Genomic DNA, 26601 nt, shown 5'->3' with positions numbered 1-26601 from the left:
CATCATCTTGATGTCATTTTATATGGACTGGTAGAATAAAGAACTTACACTCTTAAATACATGCCTTCTAGCTAACCAAATTCTTCTAGAAGCAAACCACAGAAGTGAGATGATCTGAAGGAAGACTGCAAAATAAGGCTTACTTTCACTGCAGCAATAAGACGAATGTAGTCACTAAGTAGTTCTGAAAACATATAAAAGTCAGCAAAAGCTTGTTCTTGATGTAACTGGTCTATCTTCTCCTCCACCTCCGCAAGCTGAGACAAAGCTCTAGATAAAGCAGTATGGTCCTCAGAGTTACCTAACATGGCAGCACTTTTAGCAAAGGCAGCTGTGTTGGCCGAAAGTTCTGAAACAAAAAAAGGATTCATTTTTAGTATTCACTAGTAAAGTTTTTAAATATTGCAATGATTTTTCTACATTCCCTCTAAATTGTATCAATTCGTGTATCGCTCAAATAATTGTTTTAAAATAATTAATATAAAATCACCAGCCATTAAAATGCCTTTGGTATAAATGCCAATTGCTCAGAGCTCTACTGAAAGTTAAGAAGAACATTAAAGAAAAATTATGAAGAACCACTGCCTATATTCCCAGGGGAGGAACTATGTTTAATAATTTAATATAATAATCTGCCTCCTCTTTCTTCCTAAAGTGCTCATTGCTTTTGTGTATTCCTGCAGAAGATAAAAGATGTTTTTTTAATATGGAAAGCAATGAGAACACAATGACTTATACTACATTTTTTGGCCTTCAAATTTTTAAATGAAATGGAAAATATCTATAACTTTTAATGAATATATTATTTAGCTAATAAGAAAAAGCCAGGTAAAATACACACAATTCATAAAAACCTTATTCTTTTTTCTTTGCATACAATGCTTTAACTATGCTCAACTGAAATACCAAAATTTCTAAAAGAGATTTTTGAACAGTATCATTTCTGATACTTCGAATAAAGAAAAACAGATGTTTACAGAAATATATTGCCTAGAAACTGCTACATTACAAAAAACTCTCTAAGAACCATAAAGCTATTCCCTAAAAGATACAGTACAAATGGCAGTACAAATAGCTGTTATAAACTACTTTCAATAATGAATGTATTGGTTTATTTCCGTAACTGTTTTACTGAAACGGATTACTGGTAATGGCACATACTAAATGGCTTACTATGTATTTTAGAAACCTAACATTAAAATCCTTGTATTCTTAAAAAACACTAAAATTCTCATGATAGAATTAAAAAATTATAACTTAAATTTTCTGTCAATTTTTAACAAACCTCCTCCCTTCAGACTTTTAAATATGGTTGTTCAAAAATGAAGAAAATAACTCAAGAGATTTCTATGAAATACAGGTACACAATTTTTTAAAGATAAATTTCAAGTATCAAATTTTTAATGTTATTTTAATTATATCAGTTACCAATAAGACATCTTCATTCATTAAACTGTAATGTTCATTTTAATAAAATTTAAATAAAATAGTTGAATTAACTTATGGTGTTAAACAAATAAATAATAAGGCAAACAAACCTTTTCTATGACAGACCAAGGCTTCGACACTAGCATGAAGTTTCCTAAGTTGCTGATCCAGATTTTCAAATTGTTGCTGCTTTTCTTCAAACCACTAAGAAAAAAAATGAAAAATGGAGCTAATTTAGCAAGAACAAACCACTGTAAATTAGGTTACCAATAGCAAGGCACATTCCTTGTTTTAAAGCAACAAATTAACCATGTATAACCATGGTAGTCAACTGATGTGGCTGAGAACTAAACTCAATAAGCAAATTAATATCCTATTTTCTACTTGTACAGCTTTAAAATGCAATTGTTGGGCTCATTAATTCATCTCATTATTCAAGTCGAAAAATCAGCTCTTACTGCATCCGATTCATTCATCTTGATTGTCATTTTGTTGACAGCGTCGGCAGCCTTGTTCACCATCCTCAATATTCCTGCTCCACTCAGAGCCTGTGTGTTAACTGCTCTAGGCAGCTGGAATTGAATGACAAATAAGGGCAAACAAACCGGTTAAAAGCCTGGAGGTTTAACTGGGCACAAAAGGGACTGCACACCCCCACGAAAAAAACGAAAAAAAAGAAAAAAAGGAGGTTGTATTTTCTTCACTCTCATACATTTCAATAGTGAGATCTAATTTCTCAAACACACTACTTGTACACTCTCAAAGGAAAACTTAAAAAATAGACTTTCCATTTGCTTTTCTTCTGCACGTTTACATTTAGATGGAACAACACTCTGTTTGTCAAAATATATTAAGAAATTGCCAGGTACCTTAACATCGGCCACCTGTTTGCTTGCAGAAATAAACTTGTTTATAAGGGAAGAAGAACAAAGTCTTAAGAAAAATCTCCTTATGCTGTTAAGACAGTGTGATTCCATATTTTTCAAAAATTCTGGATTCAAATAATTTTTTTTAAGTTCAAAGGGTAATAATTAAAACTCTAAACTGTTATGAGCCCCAAATGTACCAAACATCTCAAATAGAAAGAGTAGCACAGTTAGAATTTAAGCTCGTTTAAGCGACAAGTTTGCATTTCAGAACCTTGGTAAAAATATAGAATGTAGACATACAAACTGTGTTGAGTTGTCTCCAAAAGGAGGCCCAAATAAACTTATTTCAACACGATGCCTAAAGCAACAACTTAGGCACTGAAAGTCATTCTTTGAAATGTGGTTTAAAATTTTTGAAAAAGATACTGATCATTCCACAGTTATCAATGCAAAGAAGATCATTTGCTAGCAATTTATTTTTTATTTTTTTAAAGATTTTATTTATTTATTCATGAGAAACACAGAGAGAGAGAGGTAGAGACACAGGCAGAAGGAGAAGCAGTCTCCATGCAGGGAGCCCAACATGGGACTCGATCCCAGGTCTCCAGGATCAGGCCCTGGGCTGCAGGCGGCGCTAAACTGCTGCGCCACCCGGGCTGCCCAATTTGCTAGTACTTTAAATAATTAAAGCTAAACACTAAGCCAAAAAAATAATTTCATTCCATTTACTAATACAACTATTTACTGAACATATATTTTTATAAAAATTATTAAAATGACAAACACAAATAAGGAGAACATTAATAGCCTATAAAAATTTAAAGTAAAAATAATACCTCTGAACTTTCCAGGAATTGCCTTAAATCAGGATCCTGTAGTAAAGTTGGATGCTTCACTGTTCTTTGAAGATACCTAGATTTAAGAATAAAATTTATCCTTTATCAATACCATTTATTTTAAATCTTAATTCAACAGAAAAATAAAAATAAAGAATAATAAAAACTAGGTAAAATGATGTCCTCCCTTCGTCTTCACTTTAATTATTTAGACTCATAGCAATGTTTAGACTCTTTAAAGCTTTTTATCTTTTATAAATTCATAATTATGTAAAAAAAATGGTAGGTCATGAAAGTAGGATCATGAAAGTAGGTCATAGGAGAGGTTAAATAACTTACCAAATCTCATACTGCAAAGTATTAGAGTTGTAAAAGGAAATATGAGTTTGGTGCATAATTTTATCTTTGGGTGGAGTCACCATGTTCCCAGCTATTATTTCAGAGTCCCAACACACATATCACTGTAAATATTCCAATCAACTATTTGTTGTTACTCCTATTACCAAAAAGGAGAAAAGTCTACCAGTTTTTCTTGTCAACAGATTTAAATGATCAAATCAGCTTTGATCCTTATTTGACACAGTAGCTAAATTTTCTTTAAAATTCTATTTTAAAAAAGATTTTGCTAAAAGTTCATATTTTCTTTTTTTTTTTAAAGATTATTTATTTATTTATGAGAGACACAGAAGAGAGAAGCAGAGACACAGGCAGAGGGAGAAGTAGGCTCTATGCAGGAAGCCGACATGGGACTCGATCCCGGGGCCTCTAGGATCAGGCCCTGGGCCGAAGGCGGTGCTAAACTGCTGAGCCACCCAGGCTGCCCCATATTTTTCTTATATGACACCACATAAAATAAAAATGAGAAGTAAAGAGAAACACTATTATTAATCACTATTAGCCCAACTTCAGTTGTTTGCCTTTAGGAGAAAATAGGAAAGCCCAAATTTCCATCACTTATAAAAAATTAACAAGAAAAAAGGCCCACTATTTAATGATTCTTGATTACTTATCTAATCCCATTTTTCAAAAAACTGTACTTTGCTTATTGATTACATGTGTATTTTGATTATTTTACTGTATTTCAGTTAATATACCTTTATCCTATTTTTGCAGAATAAACGTAACCAGTAATTTCTTCTACCTCATTATAAGATTATAAAATATGCCTGAAGTTTCTTTTTTTAAGATTTATTTATTTATTCATGAGCGACAGAGAGAGAGAGAGAGAGGCAGAGACACAGGCAGAGGGAGAAGCAGGCCCCATGCAGGGAGCCCGATGTGGGACTCGATCCCGGGTCTCCAGGATCATGCCTCGGGCTGCAGGCGGCGCCAAACCGCTGCGCCACCGGGGCTGCCCTGCCTAAAGTTTCTGAAAACAATGGTAACCTTTCATTAAGTTAAATTCTATTCAATGGTTAAGATGATTAATTTATCATGGCTTACATATTAACTTCTTTTTATGTATTTAAATAAATTAAACTTCAAGTCATTAGCCCACATAAGAAAACATTACCACAGAAATAGAGCATTTAATAGATGGTGCAAAACAACTACACTGTGGCTTAGGAAAATATATACTGCCTATATTACCAAGCTAAAAACAAGATGCAACACGAACTCTAAGTCTGTGTTAACAGACTTTCTTTAACTTTTCTTTAACACTAAGTCTGTGTTAAAGAAATGTTGGTATCTTCCCACTGGAATTGTACTTAACATTTTAACACTCATGTTCTCCAATACCGTCAGGCTGTGTACTGCCGAGAGCAGTTTGCATAAGTTGTTCATGAAAGACAAAACATGTCATACCCAAACTTCAAAACATCCCAGTACTTCAAACCTAAATGTATTTACCTAACACCACTTACATTTTTAAAAAAAATTTTTAAAAAATATTTTATTTACTTCTTCATGAGAGACACACAGAGAGAAGCAGAGACAGACATAGGCAGAGGGAGAAGCAGGCTCCATGCAGGAAGCCCGATGTGGGACTCGATCCCGGAACTCTGGGATCCCAGGTGTCCCATACCACTTACATTCTGAACAACTTCCCAAAGTGAGTTCTGTAGAATACTAGTCTCATGCAATATTCTAGGAAAAAGGATGGTTCTACAACCAAAAAGTCTAAAATATATTGCATACATATTTCTGAGTCATAATGAACAGCAGCCTATTAAGCACTGTATGTTGTCCTGCAGGAAAGAAACCTGGTTTAACTTTGTTAAACCTTATGTTAACAAGACTCCACTGTCTACAGTCTACAGACTTTCCTTTTCTCACCCTACCACATACTAGGATTCGGAGGAATCATTCTGGAAAACAGTATTCTAGAAGAGAGTAAAACTTTACTTCTTAAGGCTTATACAGAAGTAAACAGCCATCAACCATTTCTTTAAAACTATTAAATTGGGATGCCTGAGTGGCTCAGTGATTGAGCGTCTGCTCAGGGTGTGATCCTGGAGTCCCAGGATCGAGTCCCACATCAGGTTCTTTGCGTGGAGCCTGCTTCTTCCTCTGCCTGTGTCTCTGTCTCTCTTTCTCTCTGTCATGAATAAATAAAATCTTAAAAAGAAATAAAAAAAATTAAATAAAACTACTAAATTTAGATAATGGTAAAATTATAAGCAGAAAACTAAAAGATTTTTTGTTCCATAGGATAATTATCTTTTAATGTTTTTTCTAAGAGTGTGAGTAGGTACACACACAAACTCACAGATACTTTGGTTTTCACAAAAATATAACAATTATGCTTGTAGTCGTGTATCCTTTTACGCACAACAGTATGTTACGGATACCTTTCTGTGGCATTAAATATTATTCTCTAATGCCATTTTTATTTACCACATGAAATTCTAGCATACATATGTAGTATATTTATTTTTTAATACTACAAAGACCACTTCTTGCTTTCTTATCATTTGCAAAGTACTATCACATTCAATGGAATTTTATTCTTTAAATTGGTTGTACGTAATGTCTACTTTGCTTATCTCAATAGCACATTTTACTTTTTTTGTTTTTTAAGATTTTTATTTATTCATGACAGACACACAGAGAGAGAGAGACAGAGGCAGAGACACAGGCAGAGGGAGAAGCAGGCTCCACGCAGGGAGCCCGACGTGGGACTTGATCCTGGGTCTCCAGGATCACACCCTGGGACAAAGGTGGCACTAAACCACTGAGCAACCGGGGCTGCCCTCAATAGCACATTTTAAATGAAAATTCCCTTTTGAGTAAGTGGTTTGTGTTTTTAAATCAGAAAATAAAGGAATGGATTTGCATTTTTCCTCCCTTCACATCAATCTTATTTTTCATTCTTTTCATTAGGTTTTTAATCTTAATTCCATTATAGTTAACATACAGTGTTATATTACTTTTGTGTACAATATAATGATTCGACAATTCTCTACATTGCTCAGTGCTCACCATGTTAAGTGTCCTCTTTAATTCCCACCACCTATTTTACCCATTCCCCACCAACCTCCCCTCTGTGAATCATCAGTTAGCATACAGTATAATAGTAGTTTTAGGTAGACAATTCAGTGATTCAATACTTCCATACTCATCAGGACAAGTACAATGCTTAATTCCCATCACCTATTTAACCCAACAGTCCACCCCCACCCCCTCTGGTATCCATCAGTTTGTTCTCTATAGTTAAGAGTCTGTTTCTTGGTTTGTCTCTCCTCTCCCACCACGTTTGCTTGTTTGTTTTGTTTCTTAAATTCCACATGTAAGTGAAATCAAATAGTATTTGTCTTTCTCTGACTTATTTCACTTAGTGATATACTCTTCAGCTCTATCCATGTTGTTGCAAATGGCAAGATTTCATTCTCTTAATGACTGAGTAATAATCCATTTTACACCCACATCCAATCTTCTTTATCCTGGACACTTGAGCTACTTCCATAATTTGGCTTTTATAAATAATGCTGCAATAAACATAAGGGTGCATATACTCCTCTGAATTAGCGTTTTTTGTATTCTTTGGGTAAATATACTCAATAGTGTGATTCCTGAATCATAGGATAGTTCTTTTTTTAACTTTTTGAGGAACCTCCATACTATTTTCCAGGGTAGTTGTACCAGTTTGCATTCCACCTACAGTGTAAGAGGGCTCCTTTTTCTTCACATTCTTGTCCACACTTGTTTCTTGTGCTTTTGGATTTAGCCATACTGACAGGCGTGAGGGGATACCTCAATGTAATTTTAATCTGCAATTATCTGATGATGAGTAACGCTGTGAATATTTGTAAATATTCGCCAACTCAGTATTAAGGTCAGAGAGGTTACAGAGATATAAAGGATGGATGCAGAACAAAAAAAGGAAAAGAATACAGGAAGCAGACATGAAAAGGATCATGAGGAGAAAGAAACACTCGAAGGAAGAGAGAAAAGGAAGGCACAATGGAAATGGTGAAAAGTAGTATCACACTCAATGAGAGGTAGTTGTAGTTTTTCTGCACATTTGCTCTAAGGAAAGGCTGCTGATAAAGTTAGAAAAACCAGAGGATCCCTGGGTGGCTCAGCGGTTTAGCGCCTGCCTTCCGCCCAGGGCATGATCCTGGAGTCCCAGGATCAAGTCCCTCATCAGGCTCCCTGCATGCAGCCTGCTTCTCCCTCTGCATGTGTCTCTGCCTCTCTCTTACTCTCTCTCTCTTATGAATAAATAAATAAAATCTTAAAAAAGAAAAAAGAAAAAACACTGAAGGTTTTAAGCTCCTGTTTATTCATTTAAGATAAAGTAAAGCAGGTTATCCAAAATTCAGAGGAACAAAGTTAGGATTTCTCTTGCTTGAAACTCAAACATGTGCTAACAATGAGGGAGTAGAAAGGCAGAAAGCCTGAATCTTCGATGACATTCATTTGTTCATCCAGCAAATATTTAGTAAGTATTTACTACATGTCATTTTCTTAATGTGAAATTGTATTTTAGTAAGAGAAGGCTGATGATAAACTCTAAATATAATAAACACATAAATTATATACTATGGGAGAAGCCGGCAAAAGTTGTGGAAAAAAGAAAGGATAGAACAGTAGAGCAAATGCAATCAAGTACATAAGGTATTGTTGGTGGCAATTCAAATATAATAGGTAGAATGAAGCCAATCATCAGAATAGACTTCATTGGAAAGATACTTGAACATCTAAACTTGAAAGAGATGAGAGAATTAGCCATGCAGATACCTGGGAATAAAAGCTTTCTAGGCAGTGGGAGAGGCCAGTGAAAAAATCTTAAGGTGGAAAAATGCTAAGGATCTTTGAAGAGCAGCAAAACATCAGTGTGGCCTGGAACAAAGTGATCAAGGAGCATACAAGATCAAAGAGTAACAGAGTGAGCAGTGCATGTCATGTAAAGTTCTGTAGGCCATTATAAGGACTCTGGCTTTTACTGAGTGAAATGGGGAGAAAGGGACATGATCTGATGTAAAGGGATGACTCTGATTGCTATATTAAAAGAGTTGGAGGCTCAAGGATGGAAACAAAGAGGTCAATTAGGAGCTTACTGCAGTTAATTCCAGTATTTGGACTAGTATTGTAGTGGTGAGAAATGGTTGTATTACAGATATCGGAAAGAAGCAACATGATTTCTGAATGAAATGGATAATCCTAAATACTTCTTGATATGAGAGAGTAGACTAATTAACCTACGTTGTTTAGGCCAAGTCAGTCGTGTTTTTGGGTACTTGGAGTGCATAATCCTGATATATTTTAAGATAAGGAAAAGTGTATTTAAGTAAAATAACTTGCCCAAAGTCACAGAGTGTATATTGTGTAGTGGATTCTAAATCTTTTTCATGACACTCTATACTTCTGTCTATATTTGCAGAACTGTATTCTTACCTATGAAACAAATTCAACATGGTCTTAAGGTAAAATGTGAAGCACTCTCAAGAAAATCTAGAGAGGGATCTTAGGGACACTCCTCCCAAAAGTAGTTTCAGCTTACTTTAGTGAGAGTGCTCAGGAGAGTATCTTTCTTAACCACTCTCTTTCTCTTCCTGTCTTTTAACACCAGATGTTCACCCTTTCATTCAAGACAGTCACCTAGATTTTCTGAGTGGAGCAAACAAATAAATAAATTGTTATCATAGTATATACAAAGAGAAATACTTCCTGACCCACCAGATTCAACGAGGCTGGGTATCTCACAGATAAGCCTGCCCTAATTTTTAAGCAATGCCACAGAAAAAAACTCCCTTTATAAAAAGCATTCCAATTCCTCTGCTTCTAGACCTTTATACCTATATTTTCTTTAGTCATAATTTTTAATGCAAAATGAATTTCTCCCTCATATTATTACACTGTTTCTTCTTCTTTTTTTAATCTGCAAAGTCCACTAAGGTAGCATGTAACAAGTAACATTTATCACTAAAAAACCCGTTTTTAAATACCCAGTAGGTCAAGTCTCAGTATTTCCTTACAGCTCTCCTCAATGTTTCATACTGCATGATGTTATAGTAAGTACTATGCAATGCATTCAAGTTGCAAGAAAGGTGAATGTAGAATCAAATTATATGTCCTTGGTACAATAAATCTTCATTAAGTTCCTTATCAAGCATGCCATCTGAAATATTTCAAATTTACTCATAGAAAAATAGGACTTGAAAGGTTTCTCAAAGGGTCATGGTTACACTTTCAGGAAGAACTAAGCAGAATCAAAACAGAACATTATCTACCTTTACTCTTAAAAACATTGTCTATGACCTCTTTCACAACACAAACAATTCTAATGCCTAACCTAAACTTCTCTTGATGCAATTTAAATCCTTTTCCTGAGTAATTGCATTTCTCACAGACATAATCTCATCCTTTAAGTCCTCCCTAATATCAAGTTGCATATTTTTTAGCTTCCTTGCTGTAAATTGTTCAAATCTGACTTTTTTCTGTGGCATTTTCTTAAAATGTAAACAATTTATAACTAAAACCCAGAAATAAGGTGCTTTAAAAATAGTCTTTAAAAAAATGTGTACCTGAAAATAAATATACTATTACTTAAAATCTGTCCAACCTACCACAACCACTGGTCTTATGTCAAAAGAGAAAATAAAGAATAAGCAAATTCAATTAAGATAACAAACAAAATTCAATTAAAAAAAAAAAATCCTAAGCAATTAGAACATTTATATGCCTAAGCGATTACCAACTTATGTTCTAAAACTTGGGTTTTAAGATAGTTTCAAATTTATTTTCTCAATTTTCAGCATAACAAGTAAGGAATAAATGTTGAGATTCTGGGCTTGGGTTCCTCCTATCCATTCCTCTTTTTGGTCTGCTACATTGAAGACAAGTCTTCAAAACTATAGGAAATGTGTCAAGTATTCTAAAGGAAAGCAGAGCAAATACATCAGACTTTAAGTATACAGTTAACTCAATAAATGACTAATACTACTCTGCACTCATGTCAAAATCAATTATACAAAAATAAAGGACGGCACGCAAACCTAATTTCTCATTGTATTTAATAATGTTTCTAACCAAGTAATAATTCAAAGGAAAAATTACCTTCAGTGAACTATAGCCAAATTATCCAACAAAGAACTTGAATATGGGTAGAATTTCCTAAGAACCTAAACAATACTAAATATTAAAAATCCAAATAATTTTATCAATCCTTTCTTCCCTTTCACAAGTTTCATGGTTATCTTTTTATAAGCTTGCCAGTTCCTTACTTCTCATGCAGATTACAGCTATGATACATAAATTATTTTTTTTAAGATTTTATTTTCAGTAATCTCTATACTCAAATCGGGCTCAAACTCACAACCCCAAGATCAAGAGTCACACACGTTACCAAGCCAGCCAGGCAGGCACCCCCATGATACATTAATTCTATCTTCAGCTAACTGATATCTTTATAGTTGTCTTATAGCATACAAAAATAGGTGTTATCCCATTAGACACATTATATGCTAAATATTGATCCACTTATGAGAATTAATAAAAGCAGACCACAGTATTGTATTGTTAAAAAAAGTATTTTCTTAAAGTTTAATGCATTCCTAGCAAAGAGTCATGAAATGGTACTAATGAAAAAATTAATCATTAAAATACAGTGTGCCATATAATGGAATTAGACTCCTATCACTAAAGTAAGAACATGAGAATAATAAAGCATAGCTGTTTAGAATTACCTTTCAAGAGCTGCTCTCCGTTTTTCTACAAATTCAGTGGATGATGAATCTTCTTTACCCACTTTGACCTTGGTCATGCCTTTGAAAAAAATTAAATGAGATTCATAATTTTATATTATTGTGAATATCTTTTATAGTCATTTCAGCATAACTTAAAACATACTTCAAAAGGTTGAACTTGACCAAAAAAAGGCTCCTAAATTATCACCAGTTACCATACATCTGAGGAATTAACTCATGATATACTAACATTTCAACCAGATAAAGTAGAAGCTGAGCTCTGTCTGCAGTTTTCTCACCTCTGTTTGGGTTTCTCATCTGTCTGTGATACACTATACTCTTAGTAAATTAAAATGAGTTTGCATTTCAATATGCATAAAGAGATTCACATTAGCAAATTTAAGCTCAGTATTTTCATTTCTTATAAACAATACTTAAGGTTCTTCAGTTTGGGGACTAGAAAAATAAGTGTAAGCCATGAATTTGCTAAATATCTCCCCCAATGTAGAGTCGAAGAACATGTTGTTTATCATAGCTGGTTTGGTTATAGTTGAAACAAGTGCTTTCATAATTTATAAAATAAAAATCATTAATCATCTCTGTAATGGCAGTTTCAATTTTAATACTCATGTACCAGATTGCAGAGTGGTCTTTTTTTCCTTGTTCTTTTTCCTTCAACATCAATTCTGTAGAAATGAAGTACTGACATATCCTATGACAGGGATGAACCTTAAAAATATGCTAAGTGAGGGCTGTCTGGGTGGCTCAGTTGGTTAAGCATCTGCCTTTGGCTCAGGTCATGATCTCAGGGTCCTGGGATCAAACCCCGCATCCAACTCCCTGCTCAACAGGAAATTTGCTTCTCCCTCTCCTTCTGCCCCTCCCTCATGCTCGTTCTCTTTTTCTCTCAAATAAGATCTTAAAAAAAAAAAAAAAGTATGCTAAGTGAAAGAAGTTTGTCACAAAGGCCCACTCATTATCTGATTCCCTTTATATAAAATGTCCAGAATAGGCACATCTACAGATAAAGAAAGTAAATTAGTGACTGCATAGGGCTGGGAGTTAAGGGAAATTAGAGGATGATAGCTAAGGGGTAATAAATAAAAAATATTCTAAAAGTGATTGTGGTGGTGTGAACACAATTCTGAATATACTAAAAGGCTTAAATATTACATTGAAATTGATACACTTTATATTTAAATAAGCTCTAAACTCAATATGGGGCTTGAATTCACCATCCTGAGATTAAGAGTTAATGCTCTAAAACAGAGCCAACCAGATGTCCTGAATTATATTCACTTTAAATGGATAAATTACATGACATGTGGATTATATCTCGACAAAGCCATTAGAAACAGGACTATGTAAAACCATGTAATTCTTATTCAGGCTGGTACATCTGGTAAATAAACATTGCACCTATGAATGTTTTGTTTAACATAATATTTCTGAAACACAAATTTGAAAAAGAAAACTCAAACACCTAAAATTATCTACCCTGAATGGACTACTAGAAGTGGAATGAATGTTAATTAGTTCACATATTGTTTCCCTGAAAATATCTTACCACTACGCAGTTCTTTGCATTTTTCTCTTTAAGGATCTTCTGCTCATGCTAACCAATACAGGCCCAAGCAGCAAATAAAAAACACTCTAATCCCTTAGCTCTTAAAACTTCGCAACTTAGTTGTTATTGTTACTCTTTCCTAAAAGCTTAGTGAAAGTTTTTTATTTATTAATGAGAGAGAGAGAGATAGAGACAGGCAGAGGGAGAAGCAGGCTCCATGTGGGGAGCCAGGGACTCGATCTGGGGTCTCCAGGATCAGGCCCTGGGCTGAAGGCGGCGCTAAACCGCTGAGCCACCAGGGCTGCCCTGAAATGTTGTTTTTAAGTTAACTAATCTTATAAACGGGTAACAATTGTGGACTAATGAAAAGACTTCTCTTCCTTCAGGGCAGTTCCAACTTTTCAGCAAAGAAGACAAGTTACTATTCCTTTTCTGCTACCCCACCTTGAGCATTTATCACTTGAAAACTACTGCCTATGTAATTAATAAGGCCTCCCATATTTCAACAATTTCTTAGCCTATTCATTTTTCTTCAAAAAAAACTGATGGACAGTATGAAAAAATGACAGCTTCTCTATTTGGTTGGCTTTCAGGAGGTTCACAGACCAATTTGTTACCCACTTAGTAACTGTTCAGACTTTATGCATATATTCTGAAGAAACTGTTTCACTTGGTTTCACCTTACTATTTCACTATGTTTATTTTTCCCAATAATTTTTTTATTTTGATCTTTAAAAAAACCTGCATTACATGTAGTTGCCTCAAGTCCTTTCTAGAATAAAGTAGTATATAAATAATCTTAAAACAACTCAATCCACCTTAAATGTACATTAGATAAGTCTACAATAATGTAGCATTAGATTATTTTTAAAATTGGAAAGTTTTCTATTTTGAATACAAAATAAAAACAAACCATAACCATATTTTTAAAATCATACCAAAATTAGCAGACCAGAATAGTGATTAAAAGTGTAAGCTCTAGAGTAAGATGGCCTGCAAAGCCCAGCTCTGACTCTTACGAGCTGTATGGCGTGGGCTACGTTCTGTAACCTTGATGAACCTTAGCTTCCTTACCTATTAAATAAGGAAAACAATAAGCTAACGTCATAAAGCTACTGTGAGGATTAAATGAGAGAATGCACATAAATTATTTAGTACAGTACACTCTAAATAAATGTTAATTATCTCTATAATTTAATGGATAGTCTTACAATGTAAAGGGCTATCTATCTTGGTCATGTATATAGATAATGCAAACAAAACCGTGTGACTGTCCCCTAAAAACCCTTTGAAGGGTTTTTTTTTTTTTTTGAAGGGTTTTTTTTGAAGGCTGTGAGGATCAGTATCAGAAAACGGTGCTCTTGGGATTTAGTTTCTCATTTCTACTTTAAATTTACACATGCTAAAAAAATAAAAATAAAAAAATTTACACATGCTATTTATTATACTGTAATAATCTGTGGAAGGTTGCAGATAATTAAGGCAAAATATTAGCCTGAAATATAATAAACTTGGGCATTAAAATTTACTTTTTTCAATTTTGAGGGGGGACACTCACTATTTAAGAACTAGATTAGCATGTTAGTCACCAAAATGAGAAAAATAGTTTTTTTCCTCTGATACATAAAAAGAGCTGCACAAAAAAGAAGAAAAAGATAGTAATAATTTGTGATGCGTGAGTTCCCTACACAGATAGTATGATGCCAAAAGCAAACGTCTTGAGGTAAGAGAAATAAGATTATTAACTAGGTTAGCAGTTTTCAAAGTATGGTCAGAATACCAGAAAGATTTCCGATACCCTTTTTGTACAAGTGTGGGGAAGTGTGCACCAAAGGCTACTTTCAGAATAATATTAAACTACTGTCTTTTTTACTCTTACTCTTTCATGAGAGCTCAGTGGAGTTTAACAAAGGTTATGTGGTATGTTATATCACAAGAGACAGGATGCAGAAACACACATGAGAACATCGCTATTTTGTACTAAGCTAGAAGTTAGGGATTTGGAAAACTATAAAAACAAAAACAAAAAGGAAGCCACCATTATCACTAAACATTTTGTCTTACAAATACTGAGTTTATTGGCATTTCAATTTTTTAAAGTTTTTTTTTACATTTAATTTCATTAATTTTTTTTTTTTTAAGGAAACTCTATGCTCAGTGTGGGGCTTGAGCTCACAACCCCAAGATCAAATCACAAGTCACCAACTAAAGCAGCCAGGCACCCCAAAAAAAATTTTTATAATTAAAAAAAAACAGAGTATATAACAAATGCATTTAAATATATCAGGTTTCAAAATTATTAAAGATACTATTAGGTGCTTTTCAAAAAAATGTCTAAAAACAGTAAAAGAAAAAATTAAAAAAAAAAAAGAAAAAATTTAAAGAGTAGCAGAATTCATTTTTATATTTTCTGAATAATCTTACATATAAAGAAAAATAAATTATGGTAAATAACAAATGGGGAAAAAAACTAGAAAAATTTAAGAGAGGACAGATGTCTTTTAATGGGACAATGAAAGTTACCCTCTTTTGTAATTTTTTGTGTACTCTTTAAACATTTTAAAAGATTTATTTTCTTTATTTTAGGGAGAGAGAGCCTATACACATGCACAAGCTGGAGGTGGGACAGGAGAGGGGGAGAGAGAATCTCATGCAGACATCACGCTGAGCAGGGAGCCTGACTACAGGCTCTATCTCATGATCGTGAGATCATGATCTGAGTTGAAATCGAGTTAGATCCCTAACCAAATGAACCACCCAGGCACTTCCCTCATCCCTTTCTAAAGTAAGCTCTACACACAGTGTGGGGCTTGAATTCATGATCCTGAGATCAAGAGTCACATGCTCTATCAATTGAGCCAACCAGATGCTCCCTTCTGCATATTCTTAACTTTAGTACTTGTACAGGTAGAATTTTTATTTTAGAGATTTTATTTTTAAGCAATCAAGCTCTACATCCAATGTGGGGCTCCAATTTACAACCCCGAGATTGAGAGTTGCATGCTCAGGCATCTCATAGGCAGAAATGTTTTTAAACATTAAATTTAGGTATGAAATATATTAACATGATAGGTCTTATAAAATCTAGACTGGATGGAATCTTTTTTGGGACAATGAATAGCTGAAAGCCAAATACCTCCATCCCTTAGAAACATGTTAGTATGCTACTAACGTAAAATATCTTTTGAGTGTTTCTCAGTAACATGACCCTTTCAACTGCTCTCAACTTGGCAAATCCTGATCCAGTATTTAACATTATATTATATAAATCAAATCTTAAATTGATCCTATATAAATCAAAGTTCTAAGATGTTAGAAAATAAAACTATTAGCTTATACATTCCTTAGTTGATGGGTGATTATCATAAAGGGAATATTTATTAAATTCAGTATTGCTAGACATTATGAGTTATCATGATAATGATCATGGTATCCTAATCTGTATAGTTAAAACTGAGCTAGAAACAGGAACAAGTTTTTAAAAAAATTATTCATACTTACCTACTATACTCTTTTCTGGAGCTGGTGGCACAATATAACCAACATGTAAATACTTGCTTGCTAACTTGCTATGCAAACCAAGAAAGTCACTGAATCTTCTTTTCACTGAAAATTCACTCTTACTGAACATGGAAAGAGAAGTCTACAAGTAAAGAAGAGGCATTTCAAATTCTGAATACTAAGCAATCTTTCAGAAGTTAGTATCACATATTACCATGAACATATACACATATATACACACATATACACATTGGTTTATTTTGCAAAAGAACGCACAGGAGCTAACTAATGTGGTAGACACATTTCTGATAAAAAAAAATCTACATTACACATTTTTGTTTTGTTTTTATAGAAACTTAAAAGGACAAAACGTTTCCTTGACGCGTCTCATCAACTCTAATTGCATTTATGTTAATGACTCTTAAATCTTTACCTCTGGCCCAGATGTCCTCTGAGCTTCAGTCTAATATATCAAAATGCCCAAGGGATACTTCTACTTAAATCTTGCTGCCACCTCAAATTCACCCAATCTCTTGCTGAAACATAATCTCCATGTGGGAAGGGCATTTGTCTGTATTGTTTCCTAATAAACCTTCTTGCTTGGAACAGAGCTGGACCCCATGTTAAGTGTTTAATAAAAATATGTTCAATGAAATAACAAATCTCATGCCAATCCAAACTGTGTTGCTTTTTCTCCGAGCTCACTCTGATAACCGTGGAAATACTCTAGTCAGTAACTTAGGCATCTCTCCTTCACTCCTTACATTCAAGCTCTACTGATTCTACCTCCTACACAATTCAAGAAGCCATTATTTTGGCTTCAGAATCAATTCCTGAGTAAAAAATATTATTTCTCGCAGACAGGATTGCTACAGATCCTCTCCCACTTTAAGATCTAAGGCCTACAACCCTTTAGGAATTCTGATGGAATTAACTGGAAATCCTGACCTCTACTTTGCACTCCCAACTTAGTAGTCAGATCTTTCTAAAACAAAAATCTAATTGTGTTATACTCTTGCTTGATCTCTTCAAATGCTCTCCATTATACCATTATACTCAGGATAAAGCCCAAATTCTTTAATGTGGCTGTTCATAACATAGGGAGGCTACCGCCAAACAATTTTAAGTAGGCACCACTTTCTGCAGATCCTGGAAAGCACAATGCTTTCTTGACTCCTGGCCATTAAAAAAGCAAACCCCTTTGCTTGGAACGAGCAATCTTCTCCTTTCTCTGTGTCTCCAACCCCCCGTCACTTTCTCCTACCTTTGTCTATATTAAGTCCCTTCCTGCATACTTTCACAGAATATTTTACTTATACTTTGGAGAACATTACATTTAGAAAATGCTCTTAACTCAATGTAACTGCTTATTTGAAATCTTCAATGAATAGTAACCTTTGTAAAGACAGGAAATCCTTATACTTTATTTGCGGTTATAAACTCATACTACACATGGTGAGGGCTCACTATGTTTTTAAAGGAGCAAAGGCTCACCTTTGTTGTTACTCTATATGCCATGTAAGCATTCATGCCATCACCTATAAGAAAAGTCAAACAGTACTATTAAAATTAAGCTTAGCCACACACACAAAAGGTAGCTGTGAAGTAATATGCTGACCAACTTGATCGTGATGAACAATTCATAATGTGTACATATCTTAAAAATAAAGGTACCATTTTAACATTCAACACTGCACTTAATAAAGAAAAACAGCATATTAATAACCAAGGTACTTATCACAAAGAAGCAAATTTAAAATATTGTAAATACTGACTCACCAACTTTCTCTGGATCTGATACACCAATTTCTATATCAAAAACATCTCCATTTGCTTCTTCTTCAATCTAGAAAAGACAATTCTTTTCATCTTAAGACTCCAAATTACATCACTGTTATAACACTAATAACTTCAATTTTTACCATCTTTTATTAGAGTTGTCATAATAACTTAAAAAGCCACTCAGCATGGTTTCTGAAAAATAAAAGCTGTCATATTTCCTTGACTTTATTTATTTATGTTATGTATTTATTCATGAGAGACAGAGAGAGAGAGAGAGAGAAAGAGAGAAAGAGAGAAAGAGAGAGAGAGAGAGAGAGAGAAAGAGAGAGAGAGAGGCAGAGACACAGGAAGAGGGAAAGACACAGAGTCCCATGCAGGGAGCCTGACGTGGGACTCGATCCCAGGTCTCCAGGATTACGCCCTGGGCCAAAGGCGGCGCTAAACCGCTGAGTCACCTGGGCTGCCCTCCTTGACAATATTTAAACACACACACACACACACACACACACACACACACACCAGGAAAAGGATCATTTGGAGAAGTTACAGAAAATCTTGTGTTCTCACAACTCCTCAGATTTGGTTTTCTGTAGGAATACTGTGGAATTGTTGTTCTCTAAACTGAGTCTTCAGATTCAGATAATTAAATACTGATACCTTAATTATTTTTTAATATGAGCACTTTTCAAAGTTGTATCTCTACTCTTTTCAACAGGAGGTAGCCATTACTTTTGCCAATAGAATCCTCCATATCTGTAAAAATAACCATACTGAGAATATCATGATTTCTCTGATAAGCTAGGAAACACATGCTCTTCTTGAAACCCATGAGAGCACTATAAAGCACACTAAGTAGGAAAAATGATTAGCTTGTAAGACTGCAGAGAAGCACTTTTTAATGCCTTTATAAATAAGCAATCCTAGGAGCAGCTCTGCAAGAAAGTCCTGTTACTCTCAAGAAAAGAACACAGAAATTGTTAAATCTGTAAACTATTTTAGAGTAATATTAATAGCTCAAGATTATCTAAAAGTTTTTCTAACCATAATCTTTTTTTCTCCAAAGCTGCCCTCTTGTACAGATTTTTAAGAAACTAAACCTTATTTGAACTATAACATAAACTAAGTAAATCCTAAGTATACAGCTCAGTAACTTTCACAAACACAATCATTATTCACAGGAAGGCCCTCTCGTGCTTCCTCTCCATTTACAACCCATCCTGTACCCTGCCAACATAACCACTAATATTTACTGCATGATTCATCAAATAAAATTACTCAAAATATCACTTAATTAAAGTTTTCAAAGAACTTTCATACATTTTTCTCACTAACACAGAAATGCTGAGAGTCATAAATAAACATCATGAGATCATAAATGATAAAATCTTTGACTTAAAAGGAAAGTAACATGCCCACGTCACTGGGTTAAAATGTGATAAAGATAAAATTAGAAGCCAAATCAGCTGACTTCTTTAGTCCAATACCTTTCCCTCAAAGTATCCAAAGGCTTTGATTAGAGATGACTAACAGGAGAGTGATTCTGTGGGGGAACAAAAAGCTTACTATTTACATATTAACTTAAGGGTACAAACATTTTCCCATACCTCCTCCCTGGATCTATCGAAGATCACAGGAGCAGACATACTCTTTGATTCAATTCTGGGAGCAATGAGTGTAGTAGGGGTCACAGGTGTGACTGCAGGAGAAGGTTCTGAAGACAGGATAGGTTCCCTTTCTGGACTATCCAGAGAAACTTCTTCTGTGGCTTCTAGATACAGATTAAACAAGTTAGTTAAGGATACTGATAACAAACTTCAATAGCCTCTATAGCAGTTAATGAATTATAAAAAATACTTTTATAATACCCACCAAAAAATCAAAATAATGTTACTTAAAAATCGTTGTTATAGTTTAATGAATCCTTCCTTAGTTGTTTATCAATACTTTAAAATCAACAGCTTGTTGATTTTAGGAAGAATTACAGTAAGTCAGCTTAATTATCTATACTAGTGGTAGGGATAAAGCTAGTAGAAAATCAATGATGTGGATAATTCCACATTCATTTGTGCTGGGTTTGTAATAGATCTTATGCTTGGGGTAACTTACCTTTCAATATCTTTTATTCAGGCTAACATTATGATTATTTTATACATACAAACAAATTTTATGACAACAGGCTGCCCAGAACTATCCCAGTTGGGATTAAAAATCTGTTATGCAAAATCCACAAAGTTAGTAATCTAAAGCAATTAACTGCTAAAGATTACTGAGTATTAGTTGAATACATAAACATGACGCGAAGCAAACAGCTGTTTAGGTTTTAATTTAAAATGCTCATCCACTTGAAAAATCTAAAATTAAACATATTTAAAACCAGATCAAATCAATAAACTGATTGTCTACAAGCTATTTAACATTGTGCTAAATGCAATGGAGAAACACAAAGAAATGTAAAATATCATACCTGCCCTCAGGGAGTTTATAATCTAATTGGGAAAACAAGACACAAGGATGTGGAATGTTAAATAATAATAAAAGACAAATAATAGCCAAGAGAACAATAAAAAGAATGTTATAAGACATTTAACTGCTATATGAACTACAAAACAAACTACCATTTGAGATGGGAGACAGTACTTTAGGCTGGGGATATCTGCAATACTTTATGAAATTGATTTGAGAGGATATGGATGGGTAGAGAAAAAATGGAGGAAGAATTCTAGGAAAACAAAACAATAGAACAAACAAAAAGCAAAATCAGAAAAATGAAAATTACAGTCAATGGCCATAATGAAAACCACGGTTCTGTAGGATTATAGAACTGTTAACAGTAAAAGAAAGGCAGGGCTATAAGGGAAACAGAATCAGACCAGTGGTTTCTAACCTGAGATTCTTAGATTCCCAGAGGTTTGGGAAGGTAGTAATGGCAGTCAGTGATCCATTTTAATACCTCAAAAAGTATAGCAGTAACAACATATTTACCTGAAATAAGGTAAATAATGTTAACATTTACATTTAAATGTAAACAGGGTAAACAGGTTAACATTTCATCAGTCTATTCTTACTGGTTTTCTCATATCAATGAGATCCTTACTTGACATAACTCTTTACATTTTTATATTAAACCAGAAATTTTTCCAACTGTGGTAACCAGAGAAGGAAAATAGACGACAGATGTAAAATAGAGAGACAACAAATGACCTCAATATAAAAAATTAAAAGCTTTCTGGCTATTAAGACTGCTAGTATTTATTTGTTTTTTAAAGAAATGAAACCAATGAACAACATAAGAAAATAAGAAAGCAGTGAATCAAAGCTAGAAAGTGTGAGATTATCTACAAACAGGCAAAACAACAAGCAGCAAATAAAATCTAAAATTCTTGAGAAGAGGTACTGCTATTGGCAACACAACCAGAGAGACAAAAGGCTAAAGGCATATTAACTTTATTGATCTATCAGGACAGATATGGTAACTTTAGGTTTTCTATCACAATGTACTCAATAATAGCAGATTTTGTGTTCTTTGCAAAGACAAGTTGTTTCATAAATAATATGAAACCTCTATATAAGAAAAGCTAAATATGAACTAAGTGGCTAATCTGAAGGAGGAAAATGAAAATAAATGGGTAGAGATTTAGATTTAGCATACTAATATACAGTCTGCCTTAAAGTCTTCTCATGACTTTTAGCTAATACTACAAATTCACAAGTCTTAATTTAAACCAGACCTAAAGGTCCAGGAGATGCCTCAGACGTTTTAAGTACAAAGATGAACTTTTCCTGGGAAGAAATAATATACGGACAAGTATAAATCAATTATGTCAATGCCAGGGAAGAAATATTTCACTCATACTGTAGATGCTAGAGAATTTTTTAAACAAAGGAATATTCATGAAACTCACAATTTGGTTTTTTTTTTTTTGAAACTTACAATTTGTATTATTTGCTGAAATATTTAAGTGAAATAAGCTAAGGACCCTGCAGAAATAAGATTCAAATGTCCAAGACAATTTCCAACTTTAGCAATTTGCTTACCCTCACTTATTCCTCTATGATAGCTTGATGTTCAGCAAAGCTTAGTGAGAAGGATCTAACAAATGGAGGGGCTCTGTAGTCAACCATATTTGGTGAATGCACTCCAAGTAAACTAGTAACAGGAACATGTCACACTCCAACTCTTTCTGGTACCATGTTTGACAAAACAGTACCTGAAATGCTACCCAAAATGTATCAGTACTAATCTCTTCATGGTTTTAAAATCAAAATGGCTAGATCCCTAGAGAATTACTGATACTCTTTTCTCTAATATAGAAGTACATGTTCCTATTGCTTGACAACAGTCTTCATCATCCTGGAAACATATGCTGCTCTTTATTATGGTATCCAATCATATTCCTCCATAAAAGGAGGAATGATATACCAGTTTAAAAGCATTAAAATAAGATGCAAGTGTACTATTAATGCATTCACATAAAAATGATCAAATTAGGTCTTAGAATATCTAATGATATCATTTTTTAAAATTTTATTTATTCATGAGACACACAGAGACAGAGAGAGAGAGGCAGAAACACAGGCAGAGGGAGAAGCAGGCTGCACGCAGGGAGCCCGACATGGGACTCGATCCCAGGTCTCCAGGATCACGCCCTGGGCTGAAGGCAGGGCTAAACTGCTGAGCCATCTGGGCTGCCCTAATGATATCATTTTGAAATGCAGCTGAGTTTAAGATAAAAGATGAACCATAAAGGGTGCCTGGGTCGCTCAGTCAGTTAAGTATCCGACTCCTGATTTCAGCTCAGGTCATCATCTCAGGATAAGATCAACCCCCCCCTCCCCCACACACACCGCTGGAGTTTCTATGTTTGAAACAGAAACAGATGACTATATTTAGTCCCCGTCTCTCTCTCTTTTATGTTTTTTAAAGACTTTGAGAGAGAGAGCACCAAGTACGAGTGGGAGGAAGGGCAGAGGGAGAAAATCTTTAAGCAGATTCCCCGTGAGTGGGGAACCCAATACGGGGCTTGATCTCATGACCCTGAGATCAAGACCTGAGTTGAAACCAAGAGTTAGACATTTAACCGACTAAATCACCAATGTGCCACCCTCTCTCTCTTTTTCTAACAAATAACAGCGGTGACAATAATTGAATGACAATATTTAGTACAGATGCTAGGTAAATATGAGTAAGATTTTTCTCATCAAGCCAAGTAAGCAAATATTGTATAGTCCTCACTTGGCAAATCAATTAGTGTGCATACTGATAAAAAAAAATACAAAAAAACAAAACAAAACAAAACAAAAAACCTTCACATAGTTCTGTTGTTAGTTTCTGCATACTCCTTCTGTATGAATTCTGAGACTTCACAAGGTGAAAAGCTCTTTTATAAAAAGAATAATCTGAAACTTCTATGTATAACTCTATACATACACACAATTTTAGATTGGTATCCATTACTCAGGAGAGAAAGGACTTCTATCATTTTCTAGTTTAACACATAAATGCCATAAAAAAACTTTTAAGAGCTGACTGGGAAAAAGTCCATAAAAGGAAACAAAACGGATTGTTACAACTTTGGTTAATTCTAAGCTGTTAGGTAGCAAATAAATAAATAAATAAGAAACATTATTGGTATTTATTAGTATGGTATTTTAAATTCTGACATGATAAAATACATGAATTCATCTGTAATAAACACTTCATAAAACTGATCAAACAGGAACTTGTAAGGACCTATGTGATAGAGAAGCGTATCTTCAAAACAAAAAATATTTATACAAAAAATACAGAATGGTTCAAATATGCAACTACTATGAAACCTGAGGACACAATATTAAATTTTAACTCAATGAAAACCAGTTGAGGTGAATTAACAAAGGTTTACTACTTTAATTTTCTGTGTCATTAATTCTAAAAATTGATTTGCCTTTCAATATCCAAACATTAACTTTTACCTAAATTTAATGTTAAAACAGATGTAACTGTTTTGAAAAAAAATTCATTATTTTAAAGGTAGGACTATACCAAATCCTGCCCTGTAAAACAAATTTCTCAACCATCAATTTACTCACCCAGAAGTGAATCAAAATACGACAGGTGGTAAATACTGAAGTATTTTATTAAAACAGAAAGATTTTAAATGATTTTAAAATCCCGAGTTAATTTTGCTGTGACAACCTGTAAGTAACAAAGATTTTAAACGCTGATATTTTCCAAAGTATGAATGCCACAACCATTAGTTTTTTGAGTGTAAGTACTGATCAAAACATCAAATTATAATATGTGATTTATTTTCAAATGCTTAAAACCAGAAAGGATCATGGTTTGCTTCTCTCAACAAACTATATTTTTCACAAAGTGATCTAATTGGAAATTTCCTATCAAGTTGTTAACAAGAAGAACTACCACTAACTAATACCTTACACAAAATTTCAGTTTTGCTTTAGAGAATATCTTGTAACAGGATATATACTACAGTGGACTATTACTAAAAAAATAAAGATATTTATATATACCTGCAAAAAGATCTTCTCTGTCATCATCTAGCACCACCTCTGCAGGTTTGGGACCATTGGAGTTTGTACTAACATCTTCTGCAGGAAGACTAGCCGGTTCCGGAGATGATGGACTTGACTGTTAAAAATACCAATATTAGATAAAGGATTATCATGTTTAATTACGACTCTACACATCATAGAAATAGAACATTCTCTTGATAGAAAGGGAATAAAGAACAAGGACAGTTATTTATAGCTACTTTAAGGGAAGAATAAACCAAAACCACATTTTTACTCACTTTCCTTCTTAACAAGTCACTTAAGATTTAAAAAAAATCTTTTCCAGTCATCCCTTTAGATACACTAACTTGTCTTGTTGAGATAAAATTAACAAAGATTTAGTGTTTTACAGCCATATACAGTAACACTGTTTACTATACAATACTAAAAGAAATTCAGATTTGAAAACATGTTGTGTGTATAAGTTCAAGTATTCCTTTACTGTAAAAGTTTAATACTATTTGAATTAAAATACTATTATTCTAAAATTGTATGGTTTAAAACTAAAAATATGCCTTCTTCCCAAACATTGTATTTCAACTGAACTTAGGGACTGTTTTTGCACTTCTTAATTTTAAAGTATAACGACCAACATAATAGAAGCTACACTGTGAAGCTTTTAGCTTTATTACAGGTTTTCGTATAATAGTTAAAACCAATACTCTTTTTTTTAAAAAAAAAGACATAAAAATGAACGTGTGTATGTCAAAAGCATACAGCTAGGTATTTTCGCAAACCAAACACACCTGTGTAACCAGCACCCAGATCTAGAAAGAGAACATATCAGCATGGATTAGTTTTCCCTGTTTTTGTTCATAAAACGGAATCATACAGAATATTCTTTTGTTTTTGTTCTTAATGTTATGTTTTAAGACACATCCATACTGTTGTTATAGTAATAAATTACACATTCTTGTTGCTGCAAAACATTCCATTTTAAATATACCTCAATCAATTCATTCTATTACTGATGGACATATGCGTAGTTATCAGTTTTGTGCCACTATCAATAATGTTGTATAAACTTCCTAATATATGTGTCTTTTAGTAAACATGTGAACAAATTTGTGTTTGGTATATATGAGTAGAACAGCTAAATGACAGGGTAGGTGAATATTCTGCTTTAGAAATCTAAAGTGGCTGCATATTTTGTGAAAACATCAATTGCTCCACAACCTTGTCAACATTTTGATATATTTTATCTTTCTCATTTTAGCTATTATGGTGGTATAAAGTATATCTTATCGTGTTTGAATTTGCATTTCCCTGATGAACAATGATGCTCAGCAATTTTTCATGTTAAATGGCCTTTGAACATCCTCTTTGAAAAGGTTTAATTCATTTACAGAGAGAGAGCATGCATGCATAGGGTGGAGGGGCTGAGGAAGAGAGTATAATTATGAATATGCCTAAAAACTGGCCCCAAGTTTATCAATCACATTATCTATAATACTGAAGAATTTGAAATAACCTAAAGCATATCTACATAAAAAATGTAGCGCAGTAGTCTCAACAAACTAAAAATACAGGGGAACTTTCTCAATTTGAGAAAAAATAGCTACAAAAACCCTACATCAACATTTTTTTTAAAGTAAGCTCCACACCCAATGTGGGGCTTGAGCTCACAACCCTAAGATCAAGAGTTACATGCTCTACCCAATGAGGCAGCCGGGCACCTCCTAAATCAAACTTAATGGTGGGAAACTAGAAGCTTTCTCACTAAGAATAGGAACAAAACAAAGATGTTAACTCTTACCACTACTTTTCAACATTGTACTGGAAGTTCTAGCTAATGCAATAAGACAAGGAAAGGAAATAAAAGGCATAAAAATTGGGAAGGAAAAAATAAAACTGCCTTTGTTAACAGATGACATCAGTGTCTAAGTAGAAAATCCAAACAAAAAAGCCTCCCAGAACTAATATGCATTTAC

At 33.8% G+C, this 26601-nt stretch overlaps 1 protein-coding gene across 1 annotated transcript in view; it reads right to left on the bottom strand.

Moving 5' to 3' along the window:
• Positions 1–26601, bottom strand: part of SNX2 (sorting nexin 2) — a 57343-nt gene that overhangs the window by 9484 nt on the left and 21258 nt on the right. Inside the window, exons 2-11 of the mRNA XM_077911417.1 lie at positions 24629–24746; positions 19720–19883; positions 18113–18179; positions 17828–17871; positions 16334–16475; positions 11266–11344; positions 3134–3209; positions 1887–2000; positions 1539–1632; positions 144–349 (exon numbers count right to left, since the gene is read on the bottom strand). Coding sequence (XP_077767543.1) covers positions 144–349; positions 1539–1632; positions 1887–2000; positions 3134–3209; positions 11266–11344; positions 16334–16475; positions 17828–17871; positions 18113–18179; positions 19720–19883; positions 24629–24746 — 1104 coding nt within the window. The remainder of the gene's footprint in view (positions 1–143; positions 350–1538; positions 1633–1886; positions 2001–3133; positions 3210–11265; positions 11345–16333; positions 16476–17827; positions 17872–18112; positions 18180–19719; positions 19884–24628; positions 24747–26601) is intronic.

This window comes from Canis aureus, chromosome 10 (assembly GCF_053574225.1).
Source record: "Canis aureus isolate CA01 chromosome 10, VMU_Caureus_v.1.0, whole genome shotgun sequence".
Taxonomy (NCBI): Eukaryota; Metazoa; Chordata; class Mammalia; order Carnivora; family Canidae; genus Canis; species Canis aureus.
Note: the sequence above shows the minus strand (reverse complement) of the source record. Positions and strands in the feature narration are given on the sequence as shown.